The following is a 26105-nucleotide window of genomic DNA, read 5'->3' on the forward strand; positions in this document are numbered from 1 at the left end:
GGATAAACAAATTGTAAATTTAAATGCGCCCAACAACACAGTACCTAAATATATTAAGCAAATACTAACAGATCTGAAGGGAGAAATAGACAATACAATAATAGTTGCAGATTTAAATACCCCACTTTTAACAATGGATAGATTATCCAGAGAGTGGAAGCAGTGAACTTGAATTACACTTTAGACCAAATGGGCCTAACACACATATAACAGAACATTCCATATTATAAAACCAGAATACACATTCTACTCAAGCATACAAAGAACATTCTCCAGAAGAGATGATATGTTAGATGACAAAAGAAGTCTTAGCAAACTTAAGATGATTGAAATCATACCAAGTATCTTTTCTGACCACAGTGATACAAAGCTAGAAATTACTAACATGAGGAAATCTGTAAAATTCACAAAGATGTGGGAATTAAACAGCCTGCTCCTGAACAAGCAATGAGTCAAAGAAGACATCAAAAGGAATCAGAAAATATCTTGAAACAAACAAAACCAAAAATGCAACATACCAAAACTTCTGAGATGAAGCAAAAGAAGTTCTAAGAGGAAAGTTTTAGCCTACATTAAGAGAAAAGAAATAACTCAAATAAATAACCTAACTTTACACCTCAAAGAACTAGAAAAAGAAGAACAAAGCCCAACTTTAGCAGAAGGAAAGAAACATCAGAGCAGACATAAATGAAGTAGATACCAGAAAAACAATAGAAAATATCAACAAATCTAAGAGCTAATTTTTGAAAAGATACAGAAAATTGATAAACCTTTTAACAAAGGAAAAAGAAGACTAAATAAATAATATCAGAAATAAAAGAGGAGACATTCCAACTGAAAGAGACATTACAACTGACAACACAGAAATACAAAGAATCACAAGAGGTTACTCTAACAATTATACATCAACAAATTGGATGACCTAGAGGAAACGGAAAATTCCTAGGAACATGCAACATATCAAGACTGGATTATCAAGAAAGAAAATCTGCACAAATCAATATCAATAACATTGAAGCAGTACAGATGCAGAGAACACTCCCAAACTCATTTTACAAAACCAGCATTAATCTGATACCAAAGCCACTACAAGAAAAGAAAACTACATCCCTGGTGAATATAGATGGGAAAAAACTCATGAAATATTAGCAAACCAAATTCAATTTACACATTAAAAGGATCATACACCATGATGAAGAGGGCTATATCCCTGGGATACAAGGATGATTCAACATACACAATCAATAAATGTGATACATCACATTAATAGAATTAAAGATAAAAATAACACAATCCTCTCAATAGATGTAGAAAAAGCATTTGAAAAATTCAATATCCTTTAATGATAAAGATTCTCAACAAATTGAGTATAGAAAGAATGTACCTCAACATAATAAAGGCCATATATGATGAGCACACAGCTAACATCTTACCCAGTGGTGAAAGGTTGAAAGCTTTTCCTCTAAGATTAGAAATAAGACAGGCATGCCCACTCTCACCACTCTTATTCAAGAGAGTACTACATGTCCTAGCCAGAGCAATTAGTCAAGAAAAAGAAATAATAGGCATCTAAATCAGAAATAAAGAAGTAAAACTGTCTCTGTTTTCAGATGACCTTATGTAAAAATAATCCTAAAGACTCTGCTAAAAACTATTAGAACTAATAAATGAATTCAGTAAAGTTTCAGGATAATGTAAAATCAACATACAAAAATCAGTTGCACTTCTATACACTAACAAATGATCAATCTGAAAAAAAATTAAAAAATGAATCCTATTTACAATAGTATCAAAAACAATATAATACTTAGGAATAAATTTAACCAAGAAGGTGAAAGATCTGTACAATAAAAACTGTAAGACAGGGAATTCCCTGGTGGTCCAGTGGTTAGGACTCTGTGCTTTCACTGCTATGGACCCAGGTTTGGTCCCTGGTCAGGGAACTAAGATCCCACAAGTCATACAGTGCAGCCAAAAAAACAAAACCAAACAAACTGTAAGACATTGATGAAAGAAATTGGAGAACACACAAATAAACAGAAAGACGTCCCATATCCATGGATCAGAAGGATTAATATTGTTTAAATATCCATACTGCCCAATGCCATCTATAGATTCAATGCAATCCCTATAAAACTTCCAGTGGTATTTTTCACAGAAATAGATAAAACAATTCTAAAATTTGCATGGAACCACAAAAGACCCCAAGTAGCCAAAGCAATCTTAGGAAAGAACAAAGCTGGAGGCATAATGCTCCCTGATTTCAAAGTGTATTTCAAATCCACAGTAATCAAAACAGTATAGTATTAGCATAAAGAAGACACATTGATCAATGGAACAAAATAGAAAACATGGAAATTAACCCATGCATATTAAGCCAAATAATATTTGACAAGGGAGGCAAGAATACTCAATGGGGAGAGAACAGTCTTCAACACATAGTGTTGGGAAAACTATATAACCACATGCAGAAAAATAAAATTGGACCCCTCCCTCACACCACTCACAAAAATTAACTCAAAATGGAAGTAAAGACTAAAGATAAGACCTTATATCATAAAACTTCTAGAAAATAACAGAGGGAAGAAGCTCTTGACATAGATGTTGGCAATCATTTTTTTTATGACACTAAAATCACAAGCAACAAAAGCAAAAGTCAGTAAGTGGCACTACATAAAACTAAAAACTTCTACATAACAAAATAAACAATTAACAAAATGAAAAGGAAACCTAAAGAATGGGAGAAAATATCTGCTAATCATACCTAGGATAAGGAGTTAATATTCAAAATATAGAAAGAACTCATACAACTCAGTAGCAGAAAAAAGAAACAATCCATTTTAAAAAATGGGCAGAGAACCTGAATAGACATTTTCCCAAAGAAGATATCCAAATGGCCAACATGTACATGAAAAGATGCTCAACATCACTTATCATAAGGGAAATGCAAATCAAAACCACAAGATATTACCTCACACCTGTTAGAATGGCTATTACAAAAAACAAAAACAAAAAGAAACAAGAGATAAGTGTTTTTAAGGATGGGAAGAAAAGGGAACTCTTGTGCACTGTTGGTAGGAATGTAAATTGGTACAGCCACTATGGAAAACCATATGGAGATTTCTCAAAAAATTAAAAATAGAACTAAGATATGACCCAGCAATTCCACTCCTGTGTCTGTATCCAAAGGTAATGAAATGAGTATCTCAAAGAGATATTTGCACTCTCATGTTCATTGCAGCATTATTCTCAATAGCCAAAGTATGGAAACAACCTAAGTGTCCATCAATGATAAAGAAAACATTATACACACATACATACATACACACACACAAATGCACACACAATAGAATATTATTCACACATAAGAAAGAAGGAAATCCTGCCATTTGAGGCAACGTGGATGGCTCTTTAGGGTATTATCCTAAGTGAAATAAGCCAGACAAAGGCAAATGCTGTATGATCTCACTTATATGTGGAATCTAATAAAACCAATCTCATAGAAACAGAGAGAGTATAGTGGTGGTTGTTGCCGGGGCTGGGGGCCAGGGGAAGTGCGACTTTGTCAAAGGATACACACTTCTAGTTTAATATTGAATAAGTTCTTGGGATCTAATGTACCTCATGGTAACTATAGTTAACAATACTGTATTATATACTTGAAAGTTGCTAAGAGAGTAGATCTTAAATGTTCTCATCACACACAAAAAGGTAATTATGTGAGACAATTGAAGTGTTAACTGACCTTATTTTATTAATCATTTTACAATAAATGTGTATACAGTCATCACGTTGTACACCTTAAATTTACACATTATATATCAATTATGTCTCAATGAAGCTGTAAAAATAAAAATATGAATTTTTTAAAATAGAAAGTCTTCTAATACACATATAAAAAGTATGGAATTAAAAAGTTATCATTTTGCAGCCATCAGAATAATAGATTCATGCAAGAAGCATCAGTAAATGCTAAGTGTAGTGGATGAATCGATGAGGAGTTAAAAGATATTTACATAGTCTCAAAGATTCCCCCCTCCAGGGAACTTATTAATATTAATGGAAAACAGAAACTTGACAGGGGAGAAATCTGGTAGACAGCAACCTTAAATGACCAAAGTTAATATAACTGGTAATGAAGTAAATCAATATCATATGAGTTCTGATATGATGAACTTACAATACAAAGTCATTTCTATGGTTTTCTGAACGAAAATGATCAGAATCTAATTACAAGGAAACATCAGACAGAGACAGTCTACAAAATAACTGGTCCATACTCTTCATTTAAAATGTCATGAAGAGGAGAAGCTTCAAGATGGCAGAAGAGTAAGACGCAGAGATCACCTTCCTCCCCACAAATACATCAGAAATACATCTACATGTGGAACAACCCCTACAGAACACGTACTGAACACAGGCAAAAGACCTCAGACCTCCCAAAAGGCAAGAAGTTCCCCCACGTACCTGGGTAGGGCAAAAGAAAAAAGAAAAAAACAGAGATAAAAGAATAGGAACGGGACCTGCAACAGTGGGAGGGAGCTGTGAAGGAGGAAAGGTTTCCACACACTAGGAAACCCCTTTGTGGGCAGAGACTGCTGGTGGTGGAGGGGGGAAACTTTGGAGCCATGGAGGAGAGCTTAGCAACACGGGTGCGGGGGGCAAAGCGGAGAGATTCCCGCACAGAGGATTGGTGCCGACCAGCACTCACCAGCCGGAGAGGCTTGTCTGCTCACCAGCCAGGGCAGGCAGGGACTGGGAGCTGAGGCTCCAGCTTTGGTAGGATCCCAGGGAGAGGACTGGGATTGGATGCGTGAACACAGCCTGAAGGGGGTTAGTTCACCACAGCTAGCCAGGAGGGAGTCCGGGAAAAAGACTGGACCTGCCGAAGAGGCAAGAGACTTTTTCTTGCCTCTGTTTCATGGTGCGTGAGGAGAGGGGATTAACAGCGCAGCTTAAAGGAGCTCCAGAGACGGGCGTGAGGCGCGGCTATCAGCGCGTACCCCAGAGACGGGCATGAGATGCTAAGGCTGCTGCTGCAGCCATCAAGAAGGCTGCATGCAAGCAAAGGTCACTATCCACACCTTCCCTCCTGGGAGTCAGTGCAGCCTGCCACTGACAGGATCCCATGATCCAGGGACAATTTCCCTGGGAGAACACATGGTGCACCTCAGGCTGGTGCAACGTCACGCCAGCCTCTGCCGCCACAGGCTCACTCTGAACTCCGTACCCCTCCCTCCCCGTGGCCTGAGTGAGCCAGAGCCCCCGCATCAGATGCTCCTTTAACCCCATCCTGTCTGAGCGAAGAACAGACGCCTTCAGGCGACCAACACACAGAGACACGGCCAAATCCAAAGCTGAACGCCAGGAGCTGTGTGAACAAAGAAGATAAAGGGAAATCTCTCCCAGCAGCCTCAGGAGCAGCAGATAAAATCTCCACAATCAACTTGACGTACCCTGCATTTGTGGAATACCTGAATAGAAAACGAATCATCCCAAACTGAGGAGGTGGACTTTGGGAGCAACGATATACATTATTTTTGCCTTTTTCTTTTTTTGTGTGTACGTGTCCGCTTCTCTCTGTGATTTTGTCTGTATAGCTTTGCTTTTACCATTTGTCCTAGGGTTCTGTCTGTCCGTTTTGGGGGGTTTTTTAGTATAGATTTTAGCGCTGGTTATCATTGGTGGATTTCTGTTTTGGTTTGGTTGCTCTCTTCTTTCTTTCTTTTTCTTTCTATTTTCAAATTTTTCTTTTTAATAATTTTTCTTTTAATAACTTTATTTTATTTTATCTTCTTTCTTTCTTAATTTTTTTCTCCATTTTATTCTGAGCCATGTGGATGACAGGCTCTTGGTGCTCCAGCCAGGCATCAGGGCTGTGACTATGAGGTGGGAGAGCCAAGTTCAGGACATTGGTCCACAAGAGACCTCCCAGCTCCAGGTAATATCAAACAATGAAAATCTCCCAGAGATCTCCATCTCAATGCCAAGACCCAACTCCACTTGATGACCATCAAGCTCCAGTGCTGGACACACTATGCCAAACAACTAGCAATACAGAAACAAGACCACACCCATTAGCAGAGAGGCTGCCTAAAATCATAATAAGGTCACAGACACACCAAAACACACCACCAGTCGTGGACCTGCCCACCAGAAAGACAAGATCCAGCCTCATCCACCAGAACACAGGCAACAGTCCCCTCCACCAGGAAGCCTACATAACCCACTGAATCAATTTTACTCACTGGGGGCAGACACCAAAAACAACAGGAACTACGAACCTGGAGCCTGAGAAAAGGAGACCCCAAACACAGTAAGTTAAGCAAAATGAGAAGACAGATAAACACACAGCAGATGAAGGAGCAAGATAAAACCCACCAGACCTAACAAATGAAGAGGAAATAGGCAGTCTACCTGAAAAAGAATTCACACTAATGATAATAAAGATGATCCAAACTCTTGGAAATAAGATGGAGAAAATACAAGAAACGTTTAACATGGACTTAAAACAATTAAAGAGCAAACAAACAGTGATGAACAACACAATAAATGAAATTAAAAATTCTCTAGAAGGGATCAATAGCAGAATAACTGAGGCAGAAGAACAGATAAGTGACCTGCAAGATAAAATAGTGGAAATAACTACTGCAGAGCAGAATAAAAACAATGAAAAGAATTAAGGACACTCTCAGAGGCCTCTGGGACAACATTAAAGGCACCAACATTCGAATTATAGGGGTGCCAGAAGAAGAAGAGAAAAAGAAAGGGACTGAGAAAATATTTGAAGAGGTTACAGTTGAAAACTTCCCTAATATGGGCAAGGAAATAGTTAAGTCCAGGAAGCACAAAGAGTCCCACGTAGGTTAAATCCAAAGAGAAACACTGCAAAACACATATTAATCAAACCATCAAAAATTAAATACAAAAAAATATTAAAAGCAGCAAGGGAAAAACAAAAAATAACATACAAGGGAATCCCCTTAAGGTGAACAGTTGTGCTTTAAGCAGAAACTGTGCAAGCCAGAAGGGAGTGGCAGGACATATTTAAAGGGGAAAAAGCTACAACCAAGATTACTCTACCCAGAAAGGATCTCATTCAGATTTGACACGGAAACTAAAACCTTTACAGACAGGCAAAAGCTAAGAGAATTCAGCACCACGAAACCACCTTTACAACAAATACTAATGGAACTTCTCTAAGCAGGACACACAAGAGAAGGAAAAGACCTACAATAACAAACCCCAAACAATTAAGAAAATGGTAATAGGAACATACATATTGATAATTACCTTAAATGTAAATGGATTAAATGCTCCAACCAAGAGAAATAGACTGGCTGAATGGATACAAAAATAAAACCCATATATATGCGGTCTACAAGAGACCCACTTCAGACCTAGAGACACATACAGACTGAAAGTGAGGGGATGGAAAAAGATATTCCATGCAAATGGAAATCAAAAGAAAGCTGGGGTAGCAATTTTCATATCAGACAAAATAGACTTTAAAACAAAGACTATAACAAGAGACAAAGAAGGACACTACATAATGATCAAGGGATCAATGCAAGAAGAAGATAACAATTGTAAATATTTATGCACCCGACATAGGAGTACCTCAATACATAAGGCAAATACTAACAGCCATAAAAGGGGAAATTGACAGTAACACAATCAGAGCAGGGGACTTTAACACCCCACTTTCACCAATGGACAAATCATCCAAAATGGAAATAAATAAGGAAACACAAGCTTTAAATGATATATTAAACAAGACGGACTTAATTGATATTTATAGGACATTCCATCCAAAGACAACAGAATACACTTTCTTCTCAACAGCTCATGGAACAGTCTCCAGGATAGATCATATTTTGGGTCACAAACCAAGCCTTGGTAAATTTACAAAAACTAAAATCGTATCAAGTATCTTTTCCTACCACAACACTATGAGACTAGATATCAATTACAGGAAAAAACCTGTAAAAAATACAAATACATGGAGGCTAAACAATACGCTACTTAATAACCAAGAGATCGCTGAGGAAATCAAAAAAAAACCTAGAAACAAATGACAATGAAAACACAACAACCCAAAACCTATGGGATGCAGCAAAAGCAGTTCTAAGAGGGAAGTTTATAGCAATACAATCCTACCTTAAGAAACAGGAAACATCTCAAATAAACAACCTAACATTACACCTAAAGCAATTAGAGGAAGAAGAACAAAAAAACCAAAATTAGCAGGAGGTAAGAAATCATAAGATCACATCAGAAATAAATGAAAAAGAAATGAAGGAAACGATAGCAGAGATCAATAAAACTAAAAGCTGGTTCTTTGAAAAGATAAACAAAATTGATAAACCATTAGCCAGACTCATCAAAAAAAAAGGGAGAAGACTCAAATCTATAGAATTAGAAATGAAAAAGGAGAAATAACAACTGACACTGCAGAAATACAAAGGATCATGAGAGGCTACAGCAAGCAACTCTATGCCAATAAAATGGACAACCTGAAGAAATGCACAAATTCTTAGAAATGCACAACATTCCAAGACTGAATCAAGAAGAAATAGAAAATATGAACAGACCAATCACAAGCACTGAAATTGAAACTGTGATTAAAAATCTTCCAACAAACAAAAGCCCAGGATCAGATGGCTTCACAGGCGAATTCTATCAAACATTTAGAGAAGAGCTAACACCTATCCTTCTCAAACTCTTCCAAAATAAAGCAGAGGGAGGAATACTCCCAAACTCATTCTATGAGGCCACCATCACCCTGATACCAAAACCAGACAAGGATGTCACAAAGAAAGAAAACTACAGGCCAATATCACTGATGAACATAGATGCAAAAATCCTCTAAAAAATACTGGCAAACAGAATCCAACAGCACATTAAAAGGATCATACACCATGATCAAGTGGGGTTTATTCCAGGATTGCATGGATTCTTCAGTATACACAAATCAATCAATGTGAGACACCATATGAAAAAATTGAAAGAGAAAAAACATATGATCATCTCAATCAATGCAGAGAAAGCTTTCGAAAAAATTCACCACCCATTTATGACAAAAACTCTGCATACAGTAAGTATAGAAAGAACTTACCTCAACATAATAAAGGCCATATATGACAAACCCACAGCCAACATCATCCTCAATGGTGAAAAACTGAAAGCATTTCCACTAAGATCAGGAACAAGACAAGGTTGCCCACTCTCACCACTCTTATTCAACATAGTTTTGGAAGTTTTAGCCACAGCAATGAGAGAAGAAAAAGAAATAAAATGAATCTAAATCAGAAAAGAAGTAAAGCTGTCTCTGTTTGCAGATGACATGACACTATACATAGAGAATCCCAAAGATGCTACCAGAAGACTACTAGAGCTAATCAATGAATCTGGTAACGTAGCAGGATATAAAATTTGTGCACTGAAATCTCTTGCATTCCTCTATACTAATGATGAAAAATCTGAAAGTGAAATTAAGAAAAGACTCCCATTTACCACTGCAACAAAAAGAATAAAATATCTAGGAATAAACCTACCTAGGGAGACAAAAGACCTGTATGCACAAAATTATAAGACACTGATGAAAGAAATTAAAGATGACACAAATAGATGGAGAGATATACCATGTTCTTGGATTGGAAGAATCAACATTGTGAAAATGACTCTACTACCCAAAGCAATCTACAGATTCAATGCAATCCCTATCAGACTACCACTGGCATTTTTCACACAACTAGAACAAAAAATCTCACAATTTGTATGGAAACACAAAAGACCCTGAATAGCCAAAGCAATCTTGAGCAAGAAAAACGGAGCTGGAGGAATCAGGCTCCCTGACGTCAGACAATACTACAAAGCTACAGTAATCAAGACAGTATGGTACTGGCACAAAACCAGAAAGATAGATCAATGGAACAGGATAGAAAGCCCAGAGATAAACCCATGCACATATGGTCACCTTATCTTTGATAAAGGAGGCAAGAATATACAGTGGAGAAAAGACAGCCTCGTCAATAAGCGGTGCTGGGAAAACTCGACAGCTACATGTAAAAGAATGAAATTAGAACATTCTTTAACAACATACACAAAAATAAACTCAAAATGGATTAAAGACCTAAATTAAGACCAGACACTATTAAACTCTTAGAGGAAAACATAGGCAGAACACTCCATGACATAAATCACAGCAAGATCCTTTTTTCACCCACCTCCTAGAGAAATGGAAATAAAAACAAAAATAAACAAATGTGACCTAATGAAACTTAAAAGCTTTTGCACAGCAAAGGAAACCATAAACAAGACGAAAAGACAACCCTCAGAATGGGAGAAAATATTTGCAAGCAAAGCAACTCACAGAGGATTAATCTCCAAAGTTTACAAGCAGCTCATGCAGCTCAATATCAAAAAAACAACCCAATCCAAAAATGGGCAGAAGACCTAAATAGACATTTCTCCAAAAAGATATACAGCTTGCCAACAAATGTATGAAGGAATGCTCAGCATCATTAATCATTAGAGAAATGCAAATCAAAACTACAATGAGATATCATCTCACACCAGTCAGAATGGCCATCATAAAAAATCTAGAAACAGTAAATGCTGGAGAGGGTGTGGAAAAAAGGGAACCTTCTTGCACTGTTGGTGGGAATGTAAATTGATACAGCTACTATGGTGAACAGTATGGAAGTTCCTTAAAAAACTAAGAATAGAACTACTATACAACCGAGCAATCCCACTAATGGGCATATACCCTGAGAAAACCATAATTTAATAAGAGTCATGTACCACAATGTTCATTGCAGCTATATTTACAATAGCCAGGACATGGAAGCAATCTAAGTGTCCATCGACAGATGAATGGATAAAGAAGGTGTGGCACATATATACAATGGAATATTACTCAGCCACAAGAAGAAACGAAATTGAGTTATTTGTAGTGAGGTGGATGGACCTAGAGTCTGTCATACAGAGTGAAGTAAGTCAGAAAGAGAAAAACAAATACCGTATGCTAACACATATATATATGGAATCTTAAAAAAAAATGGTCATTAAGAACCTAGGGGCAAGACGGGAATAAAGACGCAGACCTTCAAGAGAATGGACTTGAGGATATGGGGAGGGGGAAGGGTAAGCTGGGACAAAGCGAGAGAGAGGCATGGACATATATACACTACCAAATATAAAATAGATAGCTAGTGGCAAGCAGCCACATAGCACAGAGAGATCAGCTCGGTGCTTTGTGACCACCTAGAGGGGTGGGATAGGGAGGGTGGGAGGGAGGGAGACGCAAGAGGGAAGAGATATGGGGATATATGTGTAACTGATTCATTTTGTTATAAAGCAGAAATTAACACACCATTGTAAAGCAATTATACTCCAATAAAGATGTTAAAAAAAATGTCATGAAGAGCACAAAAAGACTGAGGAGCTGTTGTAGGTTTAAGGAGACTAAAAGACATGATAACAATGTAAAACATAATCTAGGATTTGCTTTAGCAATTAAGTATGTTATCTGATGAAGTAGTAAAATCTGAATAAAGTCTGTTCATTAGCTAATAGCATTGAATCCGTATTAATTCCTGTTTTGGTAATTGTGCTGTGGTTATATAAGAGAATGTCCTTGTTTTTAGAAAATAAAAATTGAGAATTTGGGATAAAGAGGAATGATATCTTCAATATACTCTCAAAGTTTCAAAACATGATGTGTGTCTGTGTGTGTTTGTGGACGTATGCATATTTTAATGGGGAAAGGGTTGAAGTAAATGTAGTTAAATATTAACATTCGGTGAATCTGGGTAAAGCATATATGAGAATTTTGTAATGTTTTTTCAAATTTTCTTTAAATGTGAAATTATATCAAAATAAAATTTGATGCATAGCTGAATGTATCACAAGCAAAATCAATAGAGAAATGACAGATTAGTAAGAACCATATGCATGGTATATGACAAAGGCATCATTTCCTAAGTATATGGAGCCAACAAAGAAACAATAAGACAGTAAAACAATGGGCAAAGAAAATAAGTAGGCAGTTCATAGTAAAAGAAAAAAAAATGGCTTCTAAACACACAAAATTCTACCACATTCATATGAAAATATAATTTAAAAATATATAGTTACCTTTTTCACTTATCAAACTGTCAGTAAAATTTGACAATCTTTTAACTTCTATGATGTATAAGTTTAAAATATCCCCAACCTGGAAATTCTCTTCATTAAAAACTATACACTTTCTGACATATAAAAATACTAGATACAAACAAATGCCCATCAGAATGTGATGGGGTAAATAATAATGGTACACCAACTATTAATGTATATATAGGATATATACAAGTAAAATTTTAAAAATAAGTGATACAGATATACGGGTTCTAATATCTAGACTAATTAACAAGCCATGCCTACTTTCTGCTTACATTTTCAAAGATTATAATCGGCAGAGGAATGTGCGGACCATGAAATAGTGGAGGTAGCATTTACCTGCACTTTCTTTTGTAATGTTTTAAATATTTCAGGCTGGTGCATATATTATCAATAATAAAAAGTGAATCACATTTTCTCATAGAATTAAATGCCACGTCTGCTGTTTTAAAACCCTCCTGCCACTAAAATCTATTCTTAATTGTTTCCAATGTTTGTATCAATACTTGCATTTTTCATCTTATTTCATACGTCGTATTTTCTAATAGTATGTTAAACAATAATGGTACCAGTGGAAATCTCTAATTACTGATTTTAATTCAACTATTTACTTCCACTTAAAATATTTGTTGCTGCTTTTAGAGAATAACTAGTAGTTTTCTACTATGCCTATTAGTAAAGAATGATGAACTAATCACTTTTCAGTAAATATTGATATCAACATATTGCTTTTCTCTTTTAATTTAATTACTTATTCTAATTTCTTGATATTCCATCACTGTTGAGTTTTAGAATTAAAATCACTACTAATTTTCATTTTATATACTGCAAGATTCTATTTGCTAAAATGCATGTGTAGTCATACATAACAAGAGTCAATAATTATTTTTGTATTGTACTTACTATGATGGCTGTATAGTGACAGCATATTTTTAAACCACAAATGGTGCAATGAAAATAGTAAAATGTACTGGGAAACACTATCTTTCTCTAGGACTTGGAAGTATTGAATAAAATTATCTTGTCTTTAAACGTGAGCTAAATTCATATATAAGTCCATCTTTTCATGTTATTTTTTAAAATCAACTTTATTGATATAATTTACATACAATAAACTGCACCCATTGTGTTGAATTCAATGCATTTTGACAGTTGCGTACACCAACACAATAAAAATACAGAACATTTTCATCATCCCCGAAAGGTTCCTTGTACACATTTTCTGGTCATCCCTCCCTCTGCCCCTAGCCCCAGGCAACCACTGATGTGATTTTTGTCACTTCACTGTATATTAGTTTTCATTTCTAGAATTTCATATAAATGCAACCATTCAGTATATAATACTGGTTTGTGTCTGCTTCTTTTACTCAGAATGGCTTTGAAATTCATTTATGTTGTTACATATATCAGTAGTCCATTCCTTTTCATTGCTGAATAGTATTGTAGTATTAATTTATGAACATACCACGTTTTGACTATCCATTCACTTGATGATGGACATATGGGTTATTTCCAGTTTGAAGCTATTATGAATAAAACTGATATCAACATTCATGTACAAGTCTTTGTATGGACATAAGTTTTTATTTCTCTTGGATTAAATATAGGAATGGGATGGCTGTGTTGTATAGTAGTTGTATGTTTAACTGTTAAGAATTTGCCAAACTATTTTACAGTGTTTGTGTCATTTTATATTCCCATTTGCCATGTATGTGTTCCAGTTGCTTCACATCTTTCAACACATGATGTCAATCATTTTTAGTGTTTTTAATGAGTGTATAGAGGTGTCTCATGATTTTAATTTGTATTTCCCTGATGGCTAATGTTGAAAATACTTTCTTGTCCTTATTGGCTATTTCATATCTTTTTTCATGAATGATCTCTATTTGAATTTGTTGCTGCTTTGCGGGGGGCGGTTATCTGGCTTTTTACAATTGGGTTGTAAATTTCTTTATATTTTCAGAATACAAATCTTTTGTCAGATGTCTACTACAAATATTCTCTCCCATTCTGTATCTTGCCATTTCATTTTCTTAACAGTACCTTTCAAAGGACAAGTTTTTAATTCTGAAAAGTCAAACTTAACATTTTTTCTTTTATAGTTCATTATTTGTGTGTCCAATCTAAGAAGTATTTTCCTATGGTCCCGGTACATTTTAAATGGTTGCTCTATAATGACATTTATAATTTTTTATGATTGTTGACTTTTTTCAGTTTTTTCTTTTTGAATTTTGATCAATTATGTCTTGCTAGGGAATCATTTACTCTTGGTAGTATTCTCTTCTGGTCCTATTGATTGACCCAGTATCTGTGGCTGTTTTTACTCATTACACATCTTGTTTAATTTTGCTATCTGTCTACTTCATTTCGGTTTCTGTGGGGTATCTAGTTTACTGGGGTTTTAAAAAATCTTTTCTATTTATTTTAATAGAGAAAAGATGGACTACTTTATAAATTTGGTGCCTGAATAAATTCAGGCATACTTCCCCATGCAAGAGAAATTTAAAATAGAACGGTTTATATAAAGCATGTCTATTTTTATCACATAGTAAAAGTCAGGAGGTAACTTGCTGCTAGTGTTGATTAAACATATGTCAGGACATGTCTCTGATTCTTTTGGCCTCTCCCCTATGGTTGAGAAAATATTGCCTCTGCCCCAGGCATCATGTAAAAGGAAGAAAGCATAAATTGATGACAGCAGCTAAGTCTGTCCTTTTCTTTAGGAAAGCAAAGGTTTTTCCAGAACTACCAGTGTTTTGCTTCTCCTGGCCTGAGTCAGTTCACTTGGCCACTACAAGCTTCAAAACGTGCTAATGGAGTAAGCAGTGAGAGAGGAGTATTGCAATTGCTCAGCAAACCAACAGTGTCTACAACTGTGAAAGTGACTATCAATATCCAAGAAAAAAGATATACAAAGTATACAAAAAACCCCACAAACACTTAAAAATCTTATAATATGTGAAGATTAACTAAGACTAGAAATTCAGAAACTGTGGAAGAATTGAGGCGCATATTTAAACATGTAAAAAGGGCTTCCCTGGTGGCGCAGCTGTTGAGAGTCCGCCTGCCAATGCAGGGGACACGGGTTCATGCCCCGGTCCGGGAGGATCCCACATGCCATGGAGCGGCTGGGCCTGTGAGCCATGGCCGCTGATCCTGTGTGTCCGGAGCCTGTGCTCCGCAATGGGAGAAGCCACAACAGTGAGAGGCCAGCGTACCACAAAAAAAAATAAAAATAAAAAATAAAATGTGAATGGGAAAATATCACATACAAATTCAAGAGACAAAAAATAGGCTATTTTTTTTTAAAGGAGTCACTACCTTTAGAACATAAAAAGCTGTTACAAATTGACAAGACAATCCAAAAAGAAAAATTTAGGATGGTTTATAAAGGCAACTTTGCAGATTAGCAAAGTGGCGAAGGAACTTTTAAAGAGGTATATTAACATGTCAATTAAAATAAAACAGTTATTACTTTGAAATCATAAAATTCCTCAAGGTTAAAGAGTAACAGCTACTTGTAATACAGGGGAAGGGCATATTTTTATACTAATGTTAGAAATATGAAATGCTAGTCTTATTCTAGAGAAATCTGGCAACATCTATTAAAATAAGAAAACACAATTCAATCCATCAATCTCACTCTTACAGGGGGAAAAAAAAGCTCCAGTAGGTAAGGGCATGATTATGCTTGTCCACTAACCTATTATGCTATGTCAGCTCTTGAAGATGTTTATCAGATCATTTTTCCTAGTGACAAAAATGTCAATAAACAGTGGCAAAGTGGTTGAACAAATTATGGCATTCCACACCATGGAGTCTTCAGCTGGTTAAAGTACTGTTGAGTGCAAAAGATGCAAAAATGTGTGTATAATCCCATATTAAGACAATTGAAACACACACTCATATATGTGTGCACAGATAACATATTAATGTGTCTACATATGGTTATGAGTATAAAGAAAAATAAAAGAAGTTCATCAGCATTGCTTATCTGTTGACAGACTGTTGGTGGCTGGAGTGGCTGAGAATGGAGAAAGTACAAAATTCAAGAGATAAAATATATTATGTCACATTTATATAAAGTTTTATGTGTGTGCACATGTGTGTCTTTAAATATTTTTTTTAATTAAAAGAAAGGAGATTTTTGGACTGACCTATTTGTCCCCACTGGTTCTAGAGACATGGGCATGAAATTAAAGCAACAAACAAGAGGAATCATATTTCTTGAGGAATTTGCTTCTATAGGAAGGCTTCTTCCACTGTATCAAATATATAGTTTCCTCCCACTATGAATTTTGTGACATTTTAAGAAAATGATGTATTCTTAGAAGACTTATTTTTCTCAATTATTTATCTGATGTCCAGTAAGGTGTAACTCATGGACAAAGACTTTTTGACATATAACATACAATATACAATATCATAGGGCCTCTCTGTAGTATGAATAACTTGTAATTAATAATTTATAATTCTGACTTGTGTAAGAATACTTTCTCACTTTTAAGAAACACACAATTTTACTTGTGTATAATACAGAATACTGAAAACTGATTTCTGAATGAAGCTATTCCCATATTTAGTGCATTTGTCTTCCTCTAGCAGAAATTTTCTGATAACTTCCAGGTGTAGTGTTTTCTAGTCACTGCTTTTATAGGTTTTTCTCTCCAAAATGAGTTTCTGTAATGAAGTATGATTTGTGAATGCAGCCCTACCCACATTTAATCAAAGTACTCTCCCCTATGAATTACCTGATGTATAATTAAATACTGGTCCAAGTGACCGTTTTCTTACATTTACTGAATTCACAGAACAAGGTTCCTTTTTGAAAAATTAATATAAAGTGCATTTTTAATTTAAAAATTTCTATTGTAAAACTGCCTTAAAATAGTTTTGCTGTAAATACAAGTGAACTGTATTATAGTGCTGTCATAAAAAGATACAGCTGTGGAGAATGGACTTGAAGACATGAGGAGGGGGAAGGGTAAGCTGGGATGAAGTGAGAGAGTGGCATGGACATATATACACTACCAAATGTAAAATAGATAGCTAGTGGAAAGCAGCCGCATAGCACAGGGAGATTGGCTCAGTGTTTTGTGTCCACCTAGAGGAGTGGGATAGGGAGTGGGGAGGGAGAGGCAAGAGAGAGGAGATATGGGGATATATGTATATGTATAGCTGATTCACTTTGTTATATAGCAGAAACTAACACACCATTGTAAACAATTATACTCCAATAAAGACGTTAAAAAAAAAAAAGATATGGCTAACTCACACTACTTTCCCAAGTCTATACTCCACACTTCCCCCAATCAATTTATACCGACCTTGGGGTTTACCTACTTAAGATTTAGCTCTCATATTCCACTGATAATTTTCCATCATCCATTCCTCAATCAATTCCCAAGTATCCCTTGAGATACATGGAGGCCCACAAAACACTCTTCATTTCTCCTAGAGATTGTGTGTTTACGAAAGGTAAAGTATCTTTTTTTATTTTTTGGCTTGGTAATGTAGAATTGTATTTTTTAAAATATACCTGAGAATAAAAAGTTGAGGGGCTTCCCTGGTGGCGCAGTGGTTGAGAATCTGCCTGCTAATGCAGGGGACATGGGTTTGCGCCCTGGTCTGGGAGGATCCCACATGCCGTGGAGCAACTAGGTCCGTGAGCCACAACTACTGAGCCTGCGCGTCTGAAGCCTGTGCTCCACAACAAGAGAGGCCACGATAGTGAGAGGCCCAAGCACTGCGATGAAGAGTGGCCCCCGCCTGCCACAACTAGAGAAAGCCCTCACACAGAAACGAAGACCCAACACAGCAAAAATAAATTAATAAATTAATAAACTCCTACCCCCAACATAGAGGAAAAAAAAAAGTTGAGAATCAAACTGCTGGGCTCTTGCCACCAGTTTTCATTAACTCAACTTTCTATTAATTAGCCAATGGGTGGGGGGGGGCATACTATCAAAGAAGGAATCTGAGAGGCTTTTAGTCAATCTCATCCTTTTGCTAAAATTTGGCAGCTACCGTAATAAAATCTGACACCACCAGAAGTAATTTTCTCATATGTATCAAAGTTTATAAAGTGTTTAACAAAAGAGTGAATGCCTTAACTTTTAGCAGCAAAAATTGGTAATAAAGTCATGTTGCAAATCAGAGCACTTTCACTTTTTGGAAAGTTTGGAGAGTTTTGGTAATTAAAAATATGTATTTCTGGACTCTGCATTCCTTAAGTAGCAACAGCTATCTCAGTGAATTAAAAACTTATGTTAATGGCAATGTAGGTGGTCTGTACCAGTACTCCCTCTGAGAACTAAAAAAGGTGGAAGAAAATATTAAAAACGTTTAGCTTTGTGACAGCACTGGAGAGCTACCAAGGAAGTGAGAAACTGCAAGAATAAGATTAAAGACATAACCTCTGGAATTTGGAACTATTTATTAAAAAGAGTTGTTTACTAATTCTTAAATACTGGGCAAGAGAAACTTACGACAGTTTTTTGACAAACTTATGGGACTAAAGGGACAAATAGTAGAATTAAGTTCCCTCTAAGGAGGAGCGTCCTGATAAATCTCCCAAAGTCCTAAGTCTTGTGGGTATCCCCTAAGAATAAGAGTGAAAAAAAATAGACAAGCCCTCACAGGGACTGCAGCCCAGTTTCGAATAATCTTAGTACATGATTGGATGAAGGCAATCAGGGATTGCTCATGTTCCTAGGCTGGTCACCTGTTAGAAGCAAAGGAAATCCTCTCTGAAAGATATCCAGGTCATCTAATCATATCTACAATTTTTAATATATAATGTCTAAGCAGTTCACTTAAAAGCACCAGGTATATGAGAAGACAAGACATCACCAAAACCCAAGAGAAACAATAGTCAACAGAAAAATACTATGGGATCTAGACAATGGGGTCATCACTAGGAGAAGGAGAGGAACATAATGAAGTAAATGCATAATTTGAATAAATAATAGCTAGAAATTTCCCCAAATGTGCAAAAAAAAAAAAAAACCCCAAAGAAAAAAACCATTAAGCTCCAGATTTTAAAAAACACTGCAAACCCCAAGCAGGATAAATACATAGAATATCATACCTAAGCATATCACTGTCCAACTGTTGACAGCCTAAGACAAAGACATAGATTTTAAAGGAGAAGAAAGAATAATTTTAAAAAAACATAACCTTCAAAGGTAACTGGATTGAAAGCTTACTTTTCAACAAAACAATGAAATACAAATCAAAACAAAATATCTCAAAATACTAATAGAAAATAACTGCCAACTTAGAATTCTATACTCAGTAAAAACATCCTTTAAAAATGAAGGCAAAATTGAGACATTTTCCAACAAATGAAAACAATTTGTCACTAGCAAACATACACTAAAAGAAATACTAAAAGGTGTTCTTCAGTCAGAAAAAAAAATGATTCTAGAAGGAAATTCAAGAAGGGAAAAAAGTAACAAAAATGGTAAATATATGGATTAATTTAAATGCATATTGACTCTGAAACAGTAATGATTGAGTGTTTCAACTACATTCAGAATTAAAATGCATGCTACCAATACCATATAAGTCAAGAAGGAAATAAAGTTAATGTTCTAACTCTTCACCTTATACAGAAAGTGGTGTACTAATTTACATTAGCCTTTAATAAGTAAAGTATGCATATTGTATTAATATCTTACATAGTAAATTTTGAGACAAAAAGCACCACCAGAGATAAAAAACAGATATTTTATAATGATTGTTTCAACTAACCAGAAAGAGTATAACAATTCTAAATATGAATATATGTAAAGACAAAGACTTAAAATATATAAAACAAAAACTGGTAGCTCTAAAAGAGAGACAAATTCACAATTATTCTGGGAGATTAGTACACACATTCTTTTAGTATCTGATACAATATAGAGGATTAAGAATTTAAGAATATAGAGGATTTGAAAACAATTGATTAATTTGTAGAGATTGAAAGGAAATAGTACTCTTCCAAATGTGCAGCTATCTTCTAAGAATACAAGCTCAAATGCAAGACAATTGCCCCATAATAACCTAGTATGTAATAATAAATATGTAGAGAATGCATTAACGAAATTCGAAGGAAAGAATTCTAGGTTTTAAAACTCATTTTCTTAATTTGTTTCTTTTTCAAACAGAAATCAGTAAAAAGTAGGGGTTTCTGTGGAAGATGCTGAGAATCAGGAGTGCTAAATCTGTAACCTGCAGCTAAATTCCATGATCTCAGGGCTAGTTCTAGTGTGACAGGTAGTCTATGGGGTGCTGCTTACATCATTGATCACTTTTGGGATATAGGCTGGGAGCACTTTATACCTCTTGGCCATGAGTTATCTGCTGCCATGGCAGGGAATTAGTAAACGAGGGAACACATTGGTTACTTAAAGATGCCTGTGAATATTCAGGTAAGTCTGTGGTTCTGCTTTGCCAATCTCAAAGTCAAATTGTTAATTTTAAATTTACGAATCCAAATTTCCACACACTAGTAAACATTATAAACAATAAATAATACTGACTTCCCAAAGGAAAAAAAAGTAGAGTCCTTCTTTGTGCGTTTAATGTCAATTTTCACAAAAACGTCTAGCTTTTCTTCATTATAGACCTGAATTGTCTATACTGTTGCCTTGATTTCAGTGTCCTTAGGGTGCTTGGACAATGAAAATTTTTCTTAGAACACTGTTCATTAAGAAATTCCTTTGGTCAACATTGAATATTTTTGCTATGCAGGGCATGAAAAACTCAACAGCCCTGATTTATAAAGCTCCTTATCCAAAATGTGAAACAAGAAAGATTGCCAAGTTATCTCCTTCCAAATGTACTATTTGCAGGGGCTTGACAATCCCAAGTAACCAAGCATGGCCATTAAACACTGCTTAAACACTTTCTCCAGAGTGTCTCCCCATATGTATAAAACTGGACGTCAGCTGTGAGATCCAGATATTCATACTTCTGACTAGATAAAGTGACTTTGGTTACCTCTTGCTTCTTAGTCAAGCTATAGCTCCTCAAAACTTTTATCCCCACACCATGATTGTGGCACTGAGCATTCTACTTCCCCAGTATCAGATTTCTGATGTATACTGAGTTGTACTTTCCAGTTGAAGGCTTTCCTAAAGTCACTACATTTATAGGGTTTCTGTTTAGTATGAATTTTCTGGTGTTTAATAAGATTTGATCTGATGGTGAAGGCCTTTCCACATTCAGCACACATATATGGTTTCTCTCCTGTGTGAATTCGATGGTGTTCAAGGAGTTGTGTCTTCTTAATAAAGGCCTTCCCACAGTCACTGCATTCATAGGGCTTCTCTCCAGTATGAATTCTCCGATGTCGATTTAAGTGTGACTTCTGGATGAAGGACCTCCCACATTCAGTACAAATATAAGGTTTCTCTCCTGTATGAATTCTCTGATGCATAATTAGTGTTGATTTTCTTGCAAAGGCTTTCCCACATTCACTGCACTCATAATGTCTTTCTCCAGTATGAGACTGCTGATGTATATGGAGGCCTGATTTCCGAGTGAAAGCTTTTCCACAGTCATTACATTTATAGGGTTTCTCACCAGTATGAATTTTCTGGTGTGTAAAGAGATTTGATCTGTCAGTAAAAGCCTTTCCACATTCAGCACATCTGTAGGGTTTCTCTCCTGTGTGAATTTGCTGATGTACATGAAGCTGTGATTTCTTCGTGAAGGATTTCCCACAATCACTGCATTCGTAAGGTTTCTCTCCAGTATGAATTCTCTCATGTGTAATAAAATGTGACTTATGGAAGAAGGCCTTCCCACATTCAGTGCAAACATAGGGTTTTTCTCCTTTATGAATTCTCTGGTGCATACTCAGTGTTGACTTCTGAATAAATGCTTTCCCACATTCACTGCATTCATAATGTCTCTCTCCAGTATGACATTTCTGATGTATCCTGAGCCGTGACTTCCAGGTGAATGATTTTCCACAGTCACTGCATTTATAGGGTTTCTCTCCAGTATGAATTTTTTGGTGTTTAATGAGATTTGACCTGTCAGTAAAGGCCTTCCCACATTCAGTACATATATAGGGTCTCTCACCAGTATGAATTTTCTGGTGTATAATGAGATTTGTCTTGTGGGTGAAGACCTTCCCACATTCTGAACATATAAAGGGATTCTCCCCTGTGTGAATTCGCTGATGCACATGGAGCTGTGACTTCTTTATAAAGGACTTTCCGCAGTCACTGCATTCATAAGGTTTCTCTCCAGTATGAATTCTCTCATGTGTAATAAAATGTGACTTCCGGATAAAGGCTTTCCCACATTCAGTACATACATAGGGTTTTTCTCCTGTATGAATTTTCTGATGCATACTTAGTGTTGATTTCCTTGTGAAAGCTTTTCCACATTCAGTACATTCAAAGTGTTTCTCGCCAGTATGAACTTTTTTCTGTATATTGAGGTTTGAATTCTGAGAGACATTTTTCCCAAATTCATTATAATTATAGGGTTTTTTCCCTCCAGTATGAATTCTCTGGTGTCTGAACAGATCTGACTTTGGGATAAAGGCTTTTTCATGTGGACTGAATTTACAATCAGTCTCCTCAGTGTGAGGAGTTTTCTCATGGTTTGAGTTGAGGGAAAAGTCCTTCCCATATTCAGTGCATATATAAGGTTTCTCTCTTGTATAAACCTGAGGTACAACAAATTGGGACTTCCGAGTGAAGACTGTTTCACATTTGCTGCACTCATGATGTTTCTCTTCAGTATAAAGCCTTTGATGTGCAAAAAGGTGTGACTTATGGGTGGAAAGTTTTACACAATTAGAAAATAAACAGAGGTTCTCCCCATGAAATTTTTGATGTTGAATGAGAGTTTGCTTATGACTCAGAAGTTTCTTACATTGATTATATTCACAAGCATTCATTTCTGTATGAGAATTCATATGAGTAAAGATATTACCATATCCAATAATCTTATCAAAATTTTCTGTTACATTGTTTCTATTATAATTACATAGGCTTACAATAGGCTTCAAACTCTTTTGAAATGAGTCATAGTTATGGAGTCTTTTTCTTGAAGGAACAAGGTATGTGTTTACACGAAACATTTTCCTAATGTCTTTATTATATTCACAGTCTCCCTCATTAGCTAGTGTATCCTTGTTGATGAAGGCAACATGACTTAAATGTTTGTTCTGGTTTTCCTCACATCTCCCTGTCTGTTCATCATCTTGCCACAATTCTTCTAAAATGGAATACAGGTCATCTCTTGTGAAGAGATTAATTCTCTCAAACTGGATTGAAACTTCTTCAGACATTCCCTGTTGTGACGTTTCAAAACCAATACCCTGATCTAAAAAATAAAATAAAATAAAACACACAAAGAACAGTTAGCAGAACACAGAAGGGATGATACATAGAGTGGATTCAGGGTGAACACAGAGAAATGGAAGAGGCTTATATAAACATAATACTAAATATAGATAAATATATGAATAAATATATGTGTAGTAATCTCTTTATATATAATAATATGCAATAATAAAATAAGCATTTACATTAACTTGCTGTCTGATAAACAATAGCATTTAGATTTGCCAGGCATTTTTCCAAGTTCTAACTCATTTAAACATCATCACAACCTTTTGATATTGGTGTTATTATTATCCCTATTTTACAGATGAGGAAACTGAGCCACAGAAGAGTTAAGTAGGGTGTCCAAATCAAATGTTTAGTAATTGGGGAAGATGAGATTCAAACTGAAGTACATCAGTTCTGTGCATGTAGCAGAACTACATAGTAAGGGGTCAGAAAAACAAAGTGACAAACTAAGTGGCTAAAAAGAAGTGTTTCTGAGTCTAGATTCTTACTATCCTTCATCTATAAATCTTAATCTCCCTGCTTTCTCTTTTCCCTATTAACCACTGTGCCCTAAATACCAACTTATTTATGTTTAGAAAACTATTGTAGCCTCAGTCATCCTGAATTAGCTTTACCATTACAAACAATAAATGTATGTATATGATTCAATTCTTTATGTCCTGTTTGGGGTGCACATACATGCATCTAATAGGAAGAATATAACAGCAAAAAGGGCCAACTCTGAAGCAGAGACTGAAAGTTGTCCATCTGTCCCCTTCCTTCAACAGTATTAAGCTTGTAGCCAAGCATGTGCCTGCCTCAAAATAGGTCTAAAAAAAACAAAAAAACAATAGGTCTGTGCAGCCTCATTTGTCATTAGGTAAAGCCAAGTAATTCAGTTATCACCAATCAATGGGAGTAAAAATTATATTTGTTGTAATCGGGCCAAGGTCTTAAGGAAGTGGGTGTGTCTCCCAAAACCCTCTCCTCTTCCCACTGGCTATATTCCAGACTTGCAGCTGGCAATGCCCAAGGCGGAGATAAGAAAACTACAGCCTCAGGCTAAATCCAGGCCTCTACCCAAAAGCTAAGAAAAGATTTTACAGTTTTGAATGGTTGAAAAAACAAAAGAAGAGTAATACTTCATGGTACATGAAAACTATATGAAATTCAAATTTCCATGTCCATAAAGTTCTTATTGGAACACAACCACATCCATTCGTTGATGTATTGTCTATAGATGCTTTGGGGCTTCAAAACAAAATTGAGTAATTATGACAGCAATCCCATGCCTCACAAAGCCTAAAATATTTACTTCTGGGCCTTTACAGAAAATATTTGCCGACCCCTGCTCTAGGAGATGATGGTGCAATGACTTTCTAGAAACTCTGTCCCTAAATAGTCGTTGGAAGCAGAGTGGCCTGGCAGACCTGGACCACTCACTTTGGAACTGTCATGTGATGGGTCAATGTTTATATTCTCTAAGTCACTGTTTCTTGGGGGTCTCTCAGTGACAGGGGCTTAGTTTTACTCCAATATACCATTCTTGCCCAGAATAAGAATCACTAATATTCCAAATTCTGGAATAGTGTGTAAGACAAGATTCTCAGTAAATATTTAAGTAAAAATTAGATTATTCTTGAATATAGACACAGTCTAACCTCATATCCATTTCATTCTATCTCTAAGGCCTTGTAATGTCCCCAAACACATTCTTTATTTTTTACATTACATTTTTACTCACACACATTAATGGCTTTCATTAATCCTGAGGACCTCTAATACTGATTTCTAAACATGGATTTTCATCTTTTGCAACCTTTCACTTTCTTTAGCTTATAAATCCATTGCTACACCTGACAACATTTACATTATTACCAAACAAAAAGTTTGCTCCTGTGGTAAAAAGTTTATCCATAATTCCTCTGTCACACATTGAATTACTCATTCAATAAAATACAGAGTCATAATTCAGGCCAATAAAATGAATGTATGCAAGCTATCTTTCCACCAGTCACTAAAATCTATTTTATTACTGAATCCAAACATCTATTCTTTTCCTTTTCCCCATTAAGCTTCCTTTTTCTGGTCCTCTGTTCCTATTCAAAATTCATTTTCTTCATGGATCATTTAGGGTTCTATGCTCTGAAAATGAATCTCAAATCTCAGCACAACTCTAGGAAGACTCTCTTTTCTTTTAACTTAAAAACAAACACAGATATTTCTGAGCCTTTCATAGTCATATTTAATCGGCATAGATTTGCACAATAACAAATGCTTAATGCTCAAAGCCTGAAATTTTAAACATTTCTTGCAGTTATCTTCCCTTTCTAATTACAATTATTGGCCCTTTGAATTACTCCTAGCAGAAAAATTTTCAAATCCCTCTGAAATAGCACAAAATAACCTCCTCTGCCTATCACATAAATTAAAGAAGTTAATTTCACTAACTATTCACTAAGGAAACATTTTAAAAAAGAGGTAAAAGACTCAGTTATCACACAAATTAATGTTGTTTTCTCTGAATTTCTGGGGGTTGAAGAATTAGAAAAGGGAAAAGCAATGTATGCTGTAATAGTTAGGTCCAATTCAAGGAGT

At 35.7% G+C, this 26105-nt stretch overlaps 1 protein-coding gene and 1 pseudogene across 2 annotated transcripts in view; both read right to left on the reverse strand.

The window, feature by feature from the left end:
* Positions 1 to 19998: 19998 nt before the first annotated feature.
* The window catches only part of ZNF484 (zinc finger protein 484), a 28623-nt gene continuing 22516 nt past the window's right edge, over positions 19999 to 26105 (reverse strand). For both annotated transcript variants that reach the window (XM_029204047.1, XM_029204048.1), the window contains one exon: positions 19999 to 23499. In XM_029204047.1, coding sequence (XP_029059880.1) covers positions 21173 to 23499 — 2327 coding nt within the window. In that variant the 3' untranslated portion in view covers positions 19999 to 21172. The remainder of the gene's footprint in view (positions 23500 to 26105) is intronic.
* On the reverse strand, positions 20772 to 21082 carry LOC114884817 (annotated as a pseudogene).

This window comes from Monodon monoceros, unplaced genomic scaffold (assembly GCF_005190385.1).
Source record: "Monodon monoceros isolate NGI ecotype Baffin Bay Population unplaced genomic scaffold, NGI_Narwhal_1 Super_Scaffold_5, whole genome shotgun sequence".
In the NCBI taxonomy this organism is placed as follows: domain Eukaryota; kingdom Metazoa; phylum Chordata; class Mammalia; order Artiodactyla; family Monodontidae; genus Monodon; species Monodon monoceros.